The 18,541-nt window shown below is 54.1% G+C and overlaps 1 protein-coding gene across 1 annotated transcript in view; it reads left to right on the top strand.

Annotated features, from left to right (window-relative positions):
* Positions 1 to 18,541, top strand: part of LOC140108608 (ATP-binding cassette sub-family C member 8-like) — a 112,974-nt gene that overhangs the window by 68,856 nt on the left and 25,577 nt on the right. The window contains 10 exon segments of the mRNA XM_072131860.1: positions 10,860 to 10,958; positions 12,741 to 12,825; positions 12,986 to 13,066; positions 13,142 to 13,279; positions 13,497 to 13,622; positions 13,706 to 13,802; positions 15,440 to 15,678; positions 15,799 to 15,965; positions 16,639 to 16,708; positions 16,886 to 17,043. Coding sequence (XP_071987961.1) covers positions 10,860 to 10,958; positions 12,741 to 12,825; positions 12,986 to 13,066; positions 13,142 to 13,279; positions 13,497 to 13,622; positions 13,706 to 13,802; positions 15,440 to 15,678; positions 15,799 to 15,965; positions 16,639 to 16,708; positions 16,886 to 17,043 — 1,260 coding nt within the window.

The following is an 18,541-nucleotide window of genomic DNA, read 5'->3' on the forward strand; positions in this document are numbered from 1 at the left end:
ATGTAACGTCCCTCCGGGGGCTGGGAATGTAATGTCCCCCCGGGGTGCGAGGAATGTAACGTCCCTCCGGGGGCTGGGAATGTAAGGGTTGTATTTAATTAGATTGAGCGGCCCCTCGGGAACACGACACAATGTGCAGGAAACGGGAGACGACAGCTGGGAATGTGACTCACGGATCACAGCTCAGACGCCGGGTGACAATAATGTATCTGGTGACACAGGGCGGTTATATATATACACAGTGTGAGGGGGGGTTATATATATACACAGTGTGAGGGGAGATTATATATATACACAGTGTGAGGGAGGGTTATATATACACAGTGTGAGGGGGGGATTATATATAAACAGTGTGAGGGGGGGTTATATATATACACAGTGTGAGGGGAGATTATATATATACACAGTGTGAGGGAGGGTTATATATACACAGTGTGAGGGGGGGATTATATATATACAGTGTGAGGGGGGGTATGTATATATATATACAGTGTGGGGGCGGGTTATATATATATATATATACACTCAGCGGCCACTTTATTAGGTCCACCTGTCCAACTGCTCAGTAACACTTAATTTCTAATCAGCCAATCACATGGCGGCAACTCAGTGCATTTAGGCATGTAGACATGGTCAAGACAATCTCCTGCAGTTCACACCGAGCATCAGTATGGGGAAGAAAGGTGATTTGTGGCCTTTGAACGTGGCATGGTTGTTGGTGCCAGAAGGGCTGGTCTGAGTATTTCAGAAACTGCTGATCTACTGGGATTTTCACGCACAACCATCTCTAGGGTTTACAGAGAATGGTCCGAAAAAGAAAAAACATCCAGTGAGCGGCAGTTCTGTGGGCGGAAATGCCTTGTTGATGCCAGAGGTCAGAGGAGAATGGGCAGACTGGTTCGAGCTGATAGAAAGGCAACAGTGACTCAAATCGCCACCCGTTACAACCAAGGTAGGCAGAAGAGCATCTCTGAACGCACAGTACGTCCAACTCTGAGGCAGATGGGCTACAGCAGCAGAAGACCACACCGGGTGCCACTCCTTTCAGCTAAGAACAGGAAACTGAGGCTACAATTTGCACAAGCTCATCGAAATTGGACAGTAGAAGATTGGAAAAACGTTGCATGGTCTGATGAGTCTCGATTTCTGCTGCGACATTCGGATGGTAGGGTCAGAATTTGGCATCAACAACATGAAAGCACGGATCCATCCTGCCTTGTATCAGCGGGTCAGGCTGGTGGTGGTGGTGTCATGGATCCATCCTGCCTTGTATCAGCGGGTCAGGCTGGTGCTGGTGGTGTCATGGATCCATCCTGCCTTGTATCAGCGGGTCAGGCTGGTGGTGCTGGTGTCATGGATCCATCCTGCCTTGTATCAGCGGGTCAGGCTGGTGGTGCTGGTGTCATGGATCCATCCTGCCTTGTATCAGCGGGTCAGGCTGGTGGTGGTGGTGTCATGGATCCATCCTGCCTTGTATCAGCGGGTCAGGCTGGTGGTGCTGGTGTCATGGATCCATCCTGCCTTGTATCAGCGGCTCAGGCTGGTGGTGGTGTCATGGATCCATCCTGCCTTGTATCAGCGGGTCAGGCTGGTGGTGGTGGTGTCATGGATCCATCCTGCCTTGTATCAGCGGGTCAGGCTGGTGGTGGTGGTGTCATGGATCCATCCTGCCTTGTATCAGCGGGTCAGGCTGGTGGTGGTGGTGTCATGGATCCATCCTGCCTTGTATCAGCGGGTCAGGCTGGTGGTGCTGGTGTCATGGTGTCTTTGGGCCCCTTGGTACCAACGCCACAGCCTACCTGAGTATTGTTGCTGCCCATGTCCATCCCTTTATGAGCACAATGTACCCTGTAACATCTGATGGCTACTTTCAGCAGGATAATGCGCCATGTCATAAAGCTGGAAGCATCTCAGACTGGTTTCTTGAACATGACAATGAGGTCACTGGACACAAATGGCCTCCACAGTCACCAGATCCCAATCCAATAGAACATCTTTGAGGAGCTTCCAGCACCTTGTTGTATCTATGCCACGAAGAATGGAGGCAGTTCTGGAGGCAAAAGGGGGTCCAACCCATTACTAGCATGGTGTACCTAATAAAGTGGCCGCTGAGTGTATACAGTGTGAGGGGGGGTTATATATATATATATATATATATATAGTGTGAGTGGGGGTTATATACAGTGTTAGGGGGGGTTATATATACACAGTGTGAGGGGGGGGTTATATATATATATATATATATATATATATATATATACAGTGTGAGGGGGGGTTATATATATATACAGTGTGAGGGGCCCATGCTGCCCCCCACTAATGTTCTGTCTTCTCCCCTGTAATGTGCCCTCTGCCCTCATCCTCACTGAAAAAAAACAGAAATGTAGATTTTTCTGCTAATTTATTAAGCGAAAAAAGCTCAATTCTGGTGATAAGTATTCGGCCCCTTTGCTGTGACTCTCATATGTAACTTACATTCTGTCCATTTTCTTCTGATCCTCCTTGAGATCGTTCTACTCCTTCATTGGAGTCCAGTTGTGTGTAATTAAACTGATTGGACTTGATTAGGAAGGGCCACACCTGTCTATATAAGAGCTCGCAGTGCAGGTCACAGCACATGAGGATCATGAGGTCTAAGGAACTGCCCAAGGAGCTCAGAGACAGAATTGTGGCAAGGCACAGATCTGGCCAAGGTCACAAAAGAATTTCTGCAGCTCCCAAGGTTCCTAAGAGCACAGTGGCCTCCATAATCATTACGTGGAAGAAGTTTGGGATGCCATCAACTCTTCCTCTTCCTGGCCGTCCTGCAAAACTAAGCAATCATGGGAGAAGAATCTTGGTAACAGGTAAAGAAGACCCCGGGATCCCTGTGTCTGAGCTCTGGAGATGCAGGAGGGAGATGGGAGTCACCTATCACTGCAGGAGGGAGATGGGGGTTACCTATCACTACAGGAGGGAGATGGGGGTCACCTATCACTGCAGGAGAGAGATGGGGTTCATCTATCACTGCAGGAGGGAGATGGGGGTCACCTATCACTGCAGGAGAGAGATGGGGTTCACCTATCACTGCAGGAGAGAGATGGGGTTCACCTATAACTGCAGGAGGGAGATGAGAGTCACCTATCACTGCAGGAGGGAGATGAGAGTCACCTATAACTGCAGGAGGGAGATGGGAGTCACCTATCACTGCAGGAGGGAGATGGGGGTCACCTATCACTGCAGGAGGGGAGATGGGGGTCACCTATCACTGCAGGAGGGAGATGGGGGTCACCTATCACTGCAGGAGGGGAGATGGGGGTCACCTATCACTGCAGGAGGGGAGATGGGGGTCACCTATCACTGCAGGAGGGGAGATGGGGGTCACCTATCACTGCAGGAGGGGAGATGGGAGTCACCTATCACTGCAGGAGGGAGATGGGGGTCACCTATCACTGCAGGAGGGGAGATGGGGGTCACCTATCACTGCAGGAGGGGAGATGGGGGTCACCTATCACTGCAGGAGGGAGATGGGGGTCACCTATCACTGCAGGAGGGGAGATGGGGGTCACCTATCACTGCAGGAGGGAGATGGGAGTCACCTATCACTGCAGGAGGGAGATGGGGGTCACCTATCACTGCAGGAGGGGAGATGGGGGTCACCTATCACTGCAGGAGGGGAGATGGGGGTCACCTATCACTGCAGGAGGGGAGATGGGGGTCACCTATCACTGCAGGAGGGGAGATGGGAGTCACCTATCACTGCAGGAGGGAGATGGGGGTCACCTATCACTGCAGGAGGGAGATGGGGGTCACCTATCACTGCAGGAGGGGAGATGGGAGTCACCTATCACTGCAGGAGGGAGATGGGAGTCACCTATCACTGCAGGAGGGAGATGGGGGTCACCTATCACTGCAGGAGGGAGATGGGGGTCATCTATCACTGCAGGAGGGAGATGGGAGTGACCTATCACTGCAGGAGGGAGATGGGGGTCACCTGTCACTGCAGGAGGGAGATGGGGGTCACCTATCACTGCAGGAGGGAGATCGGGGTCACCTGTCACTGCAGGAGGGAGATGGGGGTCACCTATCACTGCAGGAGGGAGATGGGGGTCACCTATCACTGCAGGAGGGAGATGGGGGTCACCTATCACTGCAGGAGGGTGATGGGGGTCACCTATCACTGCAGGAGGGAGATGGGAGTCACCTATCACTGCAGGAGGGAGATGGGAGTCACCTATCACTGCAGGAGGGTGATGGGGGTCACCTATCACTGCAGGAGGGAGATGGGAGTCACCTATCACTGCAGGAGGGAGATGGGGGTCACCTATCACTGCAGGAGGGAGATGGGGGTCACCTATCACTGCAGGAGGGAGATGGGAGTCACCTATCACTGCAGGAGGGAGATGGGGGTCACCTGTCACTGCAGGAGGGAGATGGGGGTCATCTATCACTGCAGGAGGGAGATGGGGGTCACCTGTCACTGCAGGAGGGAGATGGGGGTCACCTATCACTGCAGGAGGGAGATCGGGGTCACCTGTCACTGCAGGAGGGAGATGGGGGTCACCTATCACTGCAGGAGGGAGATGGGGGTCACCTATCACTGCAGGAGGGAGATGGGGGTCACCTATCACTGCAGGAGGGTGATGGGGGTCACCTATCACTGCAGGAGGGAGATGGGAGTCACCTATCACTGCAGGAGGGTGATGGGGGTCACCTATCACTGCAGGAGGGAGATGGGAGTCACCTATCACTGCAGGAGGAGGGGGATGGGGGTCACCTATCACTGCAGGAGGGGAGATGGGGGTCACCTATCACTGCAGGAGGAGGATGGGGGTCACCTATCACTGCAGGAGGGAGATGGGGGTCACCTATCACTGCAGGAGGGAGATGGGGGTCACCTATCACTGCAGGAGGGAGATGGGAGTCACCTATCACTGCAGGAGGGAGATGGGGGTCACCTATCACTGCAGGAGGGAGATGGGAGTCACCTATCACTGCAGGAGGGTGATGGGGGTCACCTATCACTGCAGGAGGGAGATGGGAGTCACCTATCACTGCAGGAGGGAGATGGGAGTCACCTATCACTGCAGGGGGGAGATGGGGTCACCTATCACTGCAGGAGGGTGATGGGGGTCACCTATCACTGCAGGAGGGAGATGGGAGTCATCTATCACTGCAGGAGGGGAGATGGGAGTCACCTATCACTGCAGGAGGGAGATGGGAGTCACCTATCACTGCAGGAGGGGAGATGGGAGTCACCTATCACTGCAGGAGGGAGATGGGGGTCACCTATCACTGCAGGAGGGAGATGGGAGTCACCTATCACTGCAGGAGGGAGATGGGGGTCACCTATCACTGCAGGAGGGAGATGGGGGTCACCTATCACTGCAGGAGGGTGATGGGGGTCACCTATCACTGCAGGAGGGAGATGGGGGTCACCTATCACTGCAGGAGGGAGATCGGGGTCACCTGTCACTGCAGGAGGGAGATGGGGGTCACCTATCACTGCAGGAGGGAGATGGGGGTCACCTATCACTGCAGGAGGGAGATGGGGGTCACCTATCACTGCAGGAGGGAGATGGGGGTCACCTATCACTGCAGGAGGGGAGATGGGGGTCACCTATCACTGCAGGAGGGGAGATGGGGGTCACCTATCACTGCAGGAGGGGAGATGGGGGTCACCTATCACTGCAGGAGGGGAGATGGGGGTCACCTATCACTGCAGGAGGGAGATCGGGGTCACCTGTCACTGCAGGAGGGAGATGGGGGTCACCTATCACTGCAGGAGAGAGATGGGGGTCACCTATCACTGCAGGAGGGTGATGGGGGTCACCTATCACTGCAGGAGGGAGATGGGAGTCACCTATCACTGCAGGAGGGAGATGGGGGTCACCTATCACTGCAGGAGGGAGATGGGGGTCACCTATCACTGCAGGAGGGAGATGGGGGTCACCTATCACTGCAGGAGGGAGGCGCTGGCTATATCCTAGGGGGCTGGCTATATACTAGGGGGCACTGGCTGGCTATATATTGGGGGACAGGGGCTGGCACTAGCTATATACTAGGGGGCTGCTGGCTATATACTAAGGGCACAGTGGCCTCCATAATCATTACGTGGAAGAAGTTTGGGATGCCATCAACTCTTCCTCTTCCTGGCCGTCCAGCCAAACTAAGCAATCATGGGAGAAGAATCTTGGTGACAGGTAAAGAAGACCCCGGGATCCCTGTGTCTGAGCTCTGGAGATGCAGGAGGGAGATGGGAGTCACCTATCACTGCAGGAGGGAGATGGGAGTCACCTATCACTGCAGGAGGGAAATGGGGGTCACCTATCACTGCAGGAGGGAGATGGGAGTCATCTATCACTGCAGGAGGGAGATGGGGGTCATCTATCACTGCAGGAGGGGAGATGGGAGTCACCTATCACTGCAGGAGGGAGATGGGAGTCACCTATCACTGCAGGAGGGAAATGGGGGTCACCTATCACTGCAGGAGGGAGATGGGGGTCATCTATCACTGCAGGAGGGGAGATGGGAGTCACCTATCACTGCAGGAGGGAGATGGGAGTCACCTATCACTGCAGGAGGGAAATGGGGGTCACCTATCACTGCAGGAGGGAGATGGGGGTCACCTATCTCTGCAGGGGGGAGATGGGGGTCATCTGTCACTGCAGGAGGGGAGATGGGAGTCACTGCAGGAGGGAGGCGCTGGCTATAGCCTAGGGGGCAGGCGTGGGCTATATCCTATGGGGCAGGGGCTGGCTATATCCTAGGGTGCAGGCGTGGGCTATATCCTATGGGGCAGGGGCTGGCTATATACTAGGGGGCACTGGCTGGCTATATATTAGGGGACAGGGGCTGGCACTAGCTATATACTAGGGGGCTGCTGGCTATATACTAAGGGCAGGGGCTGGCTATGTACTAGGGGGCAGGAACTGGCTATGTACTAGGGGGGCAGGAGCTGGCTATGTACTAGGGGGGCAGGAGCTGGCTATATACTAGGGGGCAGGGGCTGGCTATATACTAGGGGGCAGGGGCTGGCTATATACTAGGGGGCAGGGGCTGCCTATATACTAGGGGGAAGGAGCTGGCTATATACTAAGGGGACCCGTAGAATCAGAAGACAGAAGAGAAGCTGCGAGGGGCGTCTGAAAAGTGAGTACAGAGTTTTGTTTTTTTCAAAAGGCCGGGCATATCCGGGGCAGGGGGCTGCTGGTTATATACTGAGGGGCAAGCACTGGCTATATACTAGGGGTCAGGGGCTGGCTATATACTAGGGGTCAGGGGCTGGCTATATACTAGGGGGCAGGGGCTGGCTATATTCTAGGGGGCAGGAGCTGGCTATATCCTAGGGAGCAGGTGCTGGCTATATACTAGGGGGCAGGCGCTGGCTATATATTAGGGCGCTGCTGGCTATATCCTAGGGGGCAGGGGCTGGCTGTATCCTAGAGGGCAGGGGCTGGCTATATCCTAGGAGGCAGACACTGGCTATATACTAGGGGGAAGGCACTGGCTATATAGTAGGGTACTGCTGGTTATATACTAGGGTTTGCTGGCTGGCTATATACTAGGGGGCTGCTGGCTATATACTACGGGGCAGGCATTAGCTATATACTAGGGGGCTACTGGCTATATACTAAGGGGCAGTCACTAGCTATATACTAGGGGCTGCTGACTATATACTAGGGGGCAGGGGCTGGCTATATACTAGGGGGCAGGAGCTGGTTATATACTAAGGGGCTGACACTCGCTATATACTATGGCGTTGCTGGCTTTATACTAGGGGGCAGGGGCTGTCTATATACTAGGGGGCATGGGCTATCTATATACTAGGGGGCAGACACTAGCTATATACTAGGGGGCAGGAGCTGGCTATATACTAGGGGGCTGCTGGCTATATACTAGGGGGCTGACACTCGCTATATACTATGGCGTTGCTGGCTTTATACTAGGGGGCAGGAGCTGGCTATATACTAGGGGGCAGGCGCTGGCTATATACTGGGGGCTGCTGGTAATAGACTATGGGGCTGCTGGCAATAGACTACGGGATGCTGGCTATATACTAAGGGGCAAGCACTGCCTATATACTAGGGGGCAGGGGTTTGCAGTTTACATGGGGGCTGCTGGCTATATACTAAGTGGCAGGCACTGGCTATATACTAATGGGAAGTTGCTGGCTATATACTAAGGGGCAGGTGCTGGCTATATATTAGGGTGCTGCTGACTATATACTAAGGGGAAGACGCTGGCTATATACTAGGGGGCAGACGCTGGCTATATACTAGGGGGCGGACGCTGGCTATATACTAGGGGGCGGACGCTGGCTATATACTAGGGGGCGGACGCTGGCTATATACTGGGGGCAGACGCTGGCTATATACTAGGGGCAGGAGCTGGTTATATACTAGGAGGCTGGCGCTGGCTGTATACAAGGGGTCAGGGACCGGCTAGATACTAGGGATCAGGGGCCGGCTAGATACTAGGGGTCAGGGGCTGGCTAGATACTAGAGGGTTGCTGGTTATATACTAGGGGGCTTCTGGCTATATACTAAGAGGCAGGCACCGCCTATATACTAGGTGGCAGGGGCTGGCTTTATAGTAGGGGGCTGATGGTTATATACTTGGGGGCTGCTGGCAATATACTAGGGGACAGGTGCTGGCTATATACTGTTGGGCAGGCACTGGCTATATACTAGGGGGCAGGGGCTGGCTATATACTGTTGGGCAAACACTGGCTATATACTAGGGGCTGATGGCAATATACTAGGGGGCAGGGGTTGCCTATATACTAGGGCACAGCTGGCTATATACTAGGGGGCTGCTGGCTATATACTAGGGGGCTTGCACTGGCTATATAATGGGTGCAGGGGCTGCTGGCTTTATACTGGAGGGCTGGCAGGATGTATACTGGGGTGCAGTGGCTGCAGGCTATATACTAGGGCACAGCTGGCTTTATACTAGGGGGCTGCTGGCTATATACTAGAGGGCTCCTGGATATATACTAGGGGGCTGCAGGCTATATACTGGGGGCAGGGTCCTCGCTTACAGATAACAATAGGATAATACAATGGAGCAGCAAACACCTGGATAATAAACCATTGACACTGGAGACGTAAAGACCATCTGCAGGACCCAAACCCTCGGACTTGAAGGTTCTGCTTCAGTGTCCACGTCGCTCTTCAGCCGCCATGTTGGTTGGTCCCATGTGTGGAGGAGGACTTGTTTATGGCTCCGCCCGTTGTCCGGCTGCAGATGGTGGCGTCTTTCAATTGGGCGCTCGCGGAGGAAGGAGCCGTCTACAGCCGATAACCAGGATCCTACGACGTCTCCGTGCACCGTCCTGCATCGCGTAGCGTCCGGCGCAGTGGTCTGTAACGTCTCGTAACTAAGACCCCAAACCAAATAATAAACCTACAGGGGCCGCACCATCGATTATCTGACTGAGAGTGAAAAATGTAAAGGGGTCTGAATACCTTCTGTGCCCCCTGCATGAATGTGGCGCCCCCTGCATGTGCAGTGTCCTCTCTCCGGTGCCGGGTCTTTATGAATGTGGCGCCCCCTGCATGTGCAGTGTCCTCTCTCCGGTGCACGGTCTTTATAAATGTGGCGTCCCCTGCATGTGCAGTGTCCTCTCTCCGGTGCACGGTCTTTATAAATGTGGCACCCTCTGCATGTGCAGTGTCCTCTCTCCGGTGCAGAGTCTTCATGAATGTGGCGCCCCCTGAATGTGCAGTGTCCTCTCTCCAGTGCAGTCTTCATGAATGTGGCGCCCCCTGCATGTGCAGTGTCCTCTTTCCGGTGCAGAGTCTTCATGAATGTGGCGCCCCCTGAATGTGCAGTGTCCTCTCTCCAGTGCAGTCTTCATGAATGTGGCGCCCCCTGCATGTGCAGTGTCCTCTCTCCGATGCAGGGTCTTCATGAATGTGGCGCCCCCCTGCATGTGCAGTGTCCTCTCTTCAGTGCAGGGTCTTCATGAATCTGGCACCCTCTGCATGTGCAGTGTCCTCTCTCCGGTGCAGGGACTTCATGAATGTGGCGCCCCCTGCATGTGCAGTGTCCTCTCTCTGGTGCAGGGTCTTCATGAATGTGGCACCCCCTGCATGTGCAGTGTCCTCTCTCCGGTGCAGGGTCTTCATGAATGTGGCGCGCCCTGCATGTGCAGTGTCCTCTCTCCGGTGCAGAGTCTTCATGAATGTGGCGCCCCCTGCATGTGCAGTGTCCTCTCTCTGGTGCAGAGTCTTCATGAATGTGGCGCCCCCTGCATGTACAGTATCCTCTCTCCGGTGCAGAGTCTTCATGAATGTTGTGCCCCCTGCATGTGCAGTGTCCTCTCTCTGGTGCAGGGTCTTCATGAATGTGGAGCCCCCTGCATGTGCAGTGGCCTCTCTCCGGTGCAGAGTCTTCATGAATGTGGCGCCCCCTGAATGTGCAGTGTCCTCTCTCCGGTGCAGAGGCTTCATGAATGTGGCGCCCCCTGCATGTGCAGTGTCCTCTCTCTGGTGCAGGGTCTTCATGAATGTGGCGCCCCCTGCATGTGCAGTGTCCTCTCTCCGGTGCAGAATCTTCATGAATGTGGCGCCCCCTGCATGTGCAGTGTCCTCCCTCCGATGCAGGGTCTTCATGAATGTGGCGCCCCCTGCATGTGCAGTGTCCTCTCTCCGGTGCAGGGTCTTCATGAATGTGGCGCCCCCTGCATGTGCAGTGTCCTCTCTCCGGTGCAGAGTCTTCATGAATGTGGTGCCCCCTGCATGTGCAGTGTCCTCTCTCCGATGCAGGGTCTTCATGAATGTGGCACCCCCTGCATGTGCAGTGTCCTCTCTCTGGTGCAGGGTCTTCATGAATGTGGCGCCTGGTCATTGTGACTCCTGTGCTCTGTATTTCAGGAGGAGGGGCGCCGTGGCCTACGCCTCACAGAAGCCGTGGCTCCTCAATGCCACTGTAGAAGAAAACATCACGTTTGAGAGTCCCTTCAATAAGCAGAAGTAAGGTGTCCCCAGGAGCTGGTTCTGTACTGTAAGAGTAATGGATCTGTGTAGTGTCCGGAGCTGGTTCTGTACTGTAAGAGTAGTGGATCTGTCATAGCTCCCAACCGTCCCGATTTTGCCGGGAAAGTCCCGTTTTTCTTACCTCTGCCCCGTGTCACGGGCAGCTATGAGATTGGCACGGATTTTCTCCCCAGGTCCCGCTGTGTCCCCATAGTAAATACTTTGAAATCCAGAACTGATAGTAAAGAATGGCTTCTACAGACATCGGGAGGGAATCCTTTTCAGAGAAGTGTCGGGTTAGCGGAGAGCAGGGACCACGTCATCAGGTCAGATCACCATCTGTCCATATATGGTCTCCAGGGCTTCCCCAGACACAAGCTCTTTATTTAATTAAATTACATAAAGTTTTGCCCAGGCTGAGATTCAAACCTGGGACCCTCTGCACTGCAGACAGGAGCCGTAACTAACTGAGCTATAAGCCCAGTGATACAGAGCTGAGAATTTCTGGTAACTAAGACATGTTATCTGCCACTGTTACACTGTGACACAGACTAATGCACTGATATATAGAGAGGGATCTTCTCAGAGATTATTATTGTAATTATTGAGACAATTATTATTATAAATTTTATTATTTTTATTATTATGGAGATGATTATTAATAATAGTAAAATAATAATAATAGTAAAAATAATAATAATCATCTTAATAATAATAATAATAATAATAATCTCCATAATAATAATAATAGTCTCAATAATTACAATAATTTCTAAGAAGATCCCTCTCTATATACCAAAGCATTAAATCTGTGTCACAGTAGTCATAGTTCTTAGTTACCAAAATTCTGCACCTAGATAATCACAGAGGTCATAGCTCAGTTGTTTGAGGCACTGTGACATTATTATACATGGACACTGCAGGTTCTGGGTACAAATCCCAATGAGGATAATTTTTTTTTTTATTGATATGATTTTTATTATTATAATATGGCTAAAATTTGGGGCGTGGCCAGGGAGTGATTGGGGGTGTGGCTTAGGGGGATTGTCCCTCTTTCCCTTTCACAAATGTTGGGAGGTATGGATCTGTGGAGTGTACTGCCCCAGGAGCTGGTTCTGTACTGTAAGAGTAGTGGATCTGTGGAGTGTACTGCCCCGGGAGCTGGTTCTGTACTGTAAGAGTAGTGGATCTGTGGAGTGTACTGCTCCAGGAGCTGGTTCTGTACTGTAAGAGTAGTGGATCTGTGGAGTGTACTGCCCCAGGAGCTGGTTCTGTACTGTAAGAGTAGTGGATCTGTGGAGTGTACTGCCCCGGGAGCTGGTTCTGTACTGTAAGAGTAGTGAATCTGTGGAGTGTACTGCCCCAAGAGCTGGTTCTGTACTGTTAGAGTAGTGGATCTGTGGAGTGTACTGCCCCGGGAGCTGGTTCTGTACTGTAAGAATAGTGGATCTGTGGTGTGTACTGGCCCAGGAGCTGGTTCTGTACTGTGAGAGTAGTGGATATGTGGAGAGTAGTACCCCGGGAGCTGGTTCTGTACTGTAAGAATAGTGGATCTGTGGAGTGTACTGCCCCGGGAGCTGGTTCTGTACTGTAAGAGTAGTGGATATGTGGACTGTACTGCCCCAGGAGCTGGTTCTGTACTGTAAAAGTAGTGGATATGTGGAGAGTAGTACCCGGGAGCTGGTTATGTACTGTAAAAGTAGTGGATCTGTAACGTCCCCTAATATATACTTGTTGTCTGGCTGGTCCATTAACCCTTTGATGTGTCGTGTACCCCAGGTACAAGGCAGTGATTGACGCCTGTTCCCTGCAGCCGGACATTGACATCCTGCCCCACGGAGACCAGACGCAGATCGGAGAGAGGGTAAGTGACACCGCCGCCACCTAGGGTACACGTAGGTTATTGCTGCTGGGAGTAGTAGTGGTGCGGGGAGTAGTAGTGCTGCTGGGAGTAGTGCTGCTGGGAGTAGTAGTAAAGCTGGGGCTGCCTTTCCTCTCTGTGACTCCTCCCTCTTGTCTTTCAGGGGATTAACCTGTCTGGGGGGCAGCGTCAGCGCATCAGTGTGGCCCGGGCCCTGTATCAGCAGACCAGCGTTGTGTTCCTGGTGAGACGACTTTCCACAGCTGAGGGTTTGTTGTGTTGTGTAATGGACATCCAGCAGTGATGTCTTCTTCTGCAGGACGACCCGTTCTCTGCGTTGGACATTCACCTCAGTGACCACCTCATGCAGGACGGGATCCTCAAGATGCTGAGAGACAACAAGACGACCACCGTCCTGGTGACACACAAGCTGCAGTACCTGCCGCACGCTGACTGGGTAAGGGGCGCCACCACCTTACTAACCAGCCTCAGACCCCGCAGCATGTGCTGCCCCCATGCTTTACCCTGCAGCTCTGACCATCATAGAAGCATGGAACAGAATGTCCTTATATACAGGGGGGAGGAGCCTGGACAAGGGGTGGAGCTGTGTCCGTAGTTCCACATCAGTGGATTAGATGTCTTCAATCTTCTTCTGAGTTTCTGTCTTTCTTCAGATTATCGCCATGAAGGACGGGACAATCCAGCGAGAAGGAACCCTGAAAGATATCCAGAACTCAGACCCTGAGCTGTACGAGCACTGGAAGACGCTGATGAACCGGCAGGACCAGGAGCTGGAGAAGGTGCGACACGTCCATTGTCCACAGCATCATGGACACCCAAGTCCTTCTGTCCTGCCATGAATAACTCTACATATTTGGTGCAGGAAATCACAGAGAGGAAGAACCCGGTGGAGAGGAAAAACATCAAGAGACCGGTGTACTCCCGAGAGACACTGCTGGGGGATGATGAGGAAGATGAAGGTGAGTAAGAAGGTCTTGTCCGGTGTTACTAGTGAGGATACATGGACATGGGTAAGAGATCATCACCAACCCATGGACTTCCCAGGTCCCTCAAGTGAGATCCTTCATCTTTGGACTCTGGTCCACAAATGGGCTCTCTGGACCTTCATGTGAGTGCCAACATCGCTGGACTCTGTGGTCCCTATGTGGTCTCCCTGGTCCTTAATGTTAGATCCTTCCTCTCTGGGCTCTATGGTCTCCATGTGGTCTCCCTGGACCTTCATGTAGGATCCTTCCTCTCTGGGCTCTATGGTCTCCATGTGGTCTCCCTGGACGTTCATGTGGGATCCTTCCTCCCTGGACTATGTGGTCTCCATGTGGTCTCCCTGGACCTTCATGCGGGATTCTTCCTCCCTGGACTCTGTGGTCCCCATGTGGTCTCCCTGGACCTTCATGTGGGATCCTTCCTCCCTGGACTCTGTGGTCTCCATGTGGTCTCCCTAGACATTCATGTGGGATCCTTCCTCCCTGGACTCTGTGGTCTCCATGTGGTCTCCCTGGTCCTTAATGTTAGATCCTTCCTCTCTGGGCTCTATGGTCTCCATGTGGTCTCCCTGGACCTTCATGTGGGATCCCTCCTCCCTGGACTCTGTGGTCTCCATGTGGTCTCCCTGGACCTTCATGCAGGATTCTTCCTCCCTGGACTCTGTGGTCCCCATGTGCCCCATGTGGTCTCCCTGGACCTTCATGTGGGATCCTTCCTCCCTGGACTCTATGGTCTCCATGTGGTCTCCCTGGACGTTCATGTTGGATCCTTCCTCCCTGGACTATGTGGTCTCCATGTGGTCTCCCTGGACCTTCATGCGGGATTCTTCCTCCCTGGACTCTGTGGTCCCCATGTGGTCTCCCTGGACCTTCATGTGGGATCCTTCCTCCCTGGACTCTGTGGTCTCCATGTGGTCTCCCTAGACATTCATGTGGGATCCTTCCTCCCTGGACTCTGTGGTCTCCATGTGGTCTCCCTGGTCCTTAATGTTAGATCCTTCCTCTCTGGGCTCTATGGTCTCCATGTGGTCTCCCTGGACCTTCATGTGGGATCCCTCCTCCCTGGACTCTGTGGTCCCCACGTGGTCTCCCTGGACCTTCATGTGGGATCCTTCCTCTCTGGGCTCTGTGGTCTCCCTGGACCTTCATGTAGGATCCTTCCTCCCTGGACTCTATGGTCTCCATGTGGTCTCCCTGGACCTTCATGTGGGATCCTTCCTCCCTGGACTCTTTGGTCTCCATGTGGTCTCCCTGGACTTTCATGTGGGATCCTTCCTCCCTGGACTCTTTGGTCCCCATGTGGTCTCCCTGGACCTTCATGTGGGATCCTTCCTCTCTGGGCTCTGTGGTCTCCCTGGACCTTCATGTAGGATCCTTCCTCCCTGGACTCTATGGTCTCCATGTGGTCTCCCTGGACCTTCATGTGGGATCCTTCCTCCCTGGACTCTTTGGTCTCCATGTGGTCTCCCTGGACGTTCATGTGGGATCCTTCCTCCTTCCTCGGTTCTCCCGTAGACTCTATGGCCTATGAAATGTTGTTCCCTGGTCCCTATTGTTGGTGTCGTGTCACTCCGTCTTGTAATGTTTTGTGGTGTCAATCATATTCCCTACAGAAGAAATCACAGACAGCGATGATGATGATGACAACTTGTCCTCTGTCCTGCACCAGCGTGCGAAGATGCCATGGAGAGCGTGTGGCAAGTACTTGAGCTCGGCTGGGATCCTGCTCCTGCCGGTCCTGGTCTTCTCACAGCTCCTCAAGCACTCGCTCATGGTCGCCATTGACCTCTGGCTGGCAAAGTGGACGTCAGACACCATTTCCAATACATCATCTTCGGGCTGCACGACGCAGGTGAATCCTAAGATAAAGGAACCCAATGGATATCTGCTACACGTGGGGTTCATGTGTTCTTCATTCTGTACCTCTACATGCAGATGGGTCTGAACTATAACTCCCATCCTCTCCCCACAGAACTGCGGCTTTGACCACTCTCCATACTCCATGGTGTTCAGTGTCCTGTCCTGTCTGGCCATCATCATGTGCCTCGCCACCTCCATTGCTGTGGAATGGACTGGGCTGCGAGTGGCCAAGAAGCTGCACAACAGTCTTCTGAATGCCGTAATCCTGGCACCCATGAGGTTGAGTGTGAGAGGGAGAAGACTGTGAGAGGTTCAGTGTGAGAGAGAGAAGACTGTGAGAGGTTCAGTGTGAGAGGGAGAAGACTGTGAGAGGTTGATTGTGAGACGGAGAAGACTGTGAGAGGTTGAGTGTGAGAGGTAGAAGACTGTGAGAGGTTGAGTGTGAGAGGGAGAAGGCTCCAGGAGGTTGAGTGTGAGAGGCAGAAGACTGTGAGAGGTTGAGGATGTGAGGTAGGAGGCTCCAGGAGGTTGAGTATGTGTGAGGGAAGGGGCAGCAGGAGGTGTAGTGTCTGGTAGGAGAAGGTTCAGGAGGTTGAGTAATGAAGTAGCTACATGAGGCAATGTGTGTGAGTGAGAAGGCTCCAGGAGGTTGAGTATGTGAGGTAGGAGGCTCCAGGAGTTTGAGTGTGAGAGGGAGAAGGCTCCAGGAGGTTGAGTATGAGAAGGCTCCAGGAGGTTGGGTGTGAGAGAGAAAAGGCTCCAGGAGTTTGAGTATGAGAAGGCTCCAGGAGGTTGAGTGTGAGAGGGAGAAGGCTCCAGGAGGTTGAGTATGTGAGGTAGAAGGCTCCAGGAGGTTTCTTGTCTGCTAGGGGGGCGACTATGAGGCATCAGAAGGCTCTGGGAGTAATGAAGATGCTACACAAGTCACTTGTCTTCTCCTTTTTCTCTGCAGGTTCTTTGAGACGACGCCATTGGGCAGCATCCTGAACCGATTCTCTGCAGATTTCAACACAATAGATCAGGTAGGATGGAGTGGCCCCCGACTTATGAGGCCCAGATGGATGTAAGGCTCTAGACGCTGCTCTCGTGTAGGAAGTGTGAGGGTACAAGTGAGGCCACAAATCCTCAGGGCCCTCAGCAGGTCTGTGTTTGGGGCCACACGTGACATTTCCTGTATAACGTTCTCTGTTCTCCGGCAGCACATCCCGGCCACCCTGGAATGTCTGAGCCGCTCCACCCTGCTGTGTGTGTCCGCGCTGGCCGTCATCTCCTACGTCACCCCCATCTTCCTCATCTCCTTGGTCCCTCTCGTCATCACCTGCTACTTTATCCAGAAGCATTTCCGTGTGGCTGCCAGGTACTCATTATATAAGAATTATACACCGCCATGAAGTTATACAGCAGCATATTACTATGGGGGAGCGCCTGGCATGGCTGGCGGGGTGGACATGGCCTGGCAGGGCTGGTGGACATGGCCTCACGTGGCTGGTGGGGTGGACATGGCCTCACGTGGCTGGTAGGGCTGACATGACATGGCTGCGGGTTGGACATGGCCTGATGTGGCTGGTGGGGTGGACATGGCCTGACGTGGCTTGTGGGGTGGACATGGCCTGATGTGCCTGGTGGCGTAAACATGGTCTCACTGGTGGGGTGGACATGGCCTTATGTAGCTTGTGGGGTGGACATGGCCTGACATGGCTGGTGGGGTGGACATGGCCTGACATGGCTGGTGGGGTGGACATGGCCTGACATGGCTGCTGGGGTGGACATGGCCTGATGTGGCTGGTGGGGTGGACATGGCCTGATGTGGCTGGTGGGGTGGACATGGCCTGACGTGCCTGGTGGGGTGGACATGGCCTGACATGGTTGGTAGGGGTGGACATGGCCTAATGTGGCTGGTGGGGTGGACATGGCCTGACATGGCTGGTGGGGGTGGACATGGCCTGACATGGGGGCTGGTGGGGGGGGGGGGACATGGCCTGATGTGGCTGGTGGGGGTGGACATGGCCTGACATGGCTGGTGGGGTGGACATGGCCTGACGTGCCTGGTGGGGTGGACATGGCCTGACATGGCTGGTGGGGGTGGACATGGCCTGATGTGGCTGGTGGGGTGAACATGGCCTGATGTGGCTGGTGGGGTGGACACGGCCTGACGTGCCTGGTGGGGTGGATATGGCCTGACATGGTTGGTAGGGGTGGACATGGCCTGATGTGACTGGTGGGGTGGACATGGCCTGACGTGCCTGGTGGGGTGGACATGGCCTGACATGGCTGGTGGGGGTGGACATGGCCTGACATGGGGGCTGGTGGGGGGGGACATGGCCTGACGTAGCTGGTGGGGGTGGACATGGCCTGACATGGCTGCTGGGGGTGGACATGGCCTGATGTGGCTGGTGGGGTGGACATGGCCTGACGTGCCTGGTGGGGTGGACATGGCCTGACATGGCTGGTGGGGGTGGACATGGCCTGACATGGCTGGTGGGGGTGGACATGGCCTGATGTGGCTGGTGGGGTGGACATGGCCTGACATGGCTGGTGGGGTGGACATGGCCTGATGTGGCTGGTGGGGTGGACATGGCCTGAAATGGCTAGTGGGGGTGGACATGGCCCAATGTGGCTGGTGGGGTGGACATGGCCTGACGTGCCTGGTGGGGTGGACATGGCCTGACGTGCCTGGTGGGGTGGACATGGCCTGACGTGCCTGGTGGGGTGGACATGGCCTGACATGGCTGGTGGGGGTGGACATGGCCTCGCATGGCTGGTGGGGTAAACATGGTCTCACTGGTGGGGCGGACATAGCCTGATGTAGCTGGTGGGGTGGACATGGCCTGACATGGCTGGTGGGGTGGACATGG

This window comes from Engystomops pustulosus, unplaced genomic scaffold (assembly GCF_040894005.1).
Source record: "Engystomops pustulosus unplaced genomic scaffold, aEngPut4.maternal MAT_SCAFFOLD_156, whole genome shotgun sequence".
NCBI classification, from domain to species: Eukaryota; Metazoa; Chordata; class Amphibia; order Anura; family Leptodactylidae; genus Engystomops; species Engystomops pustulosus.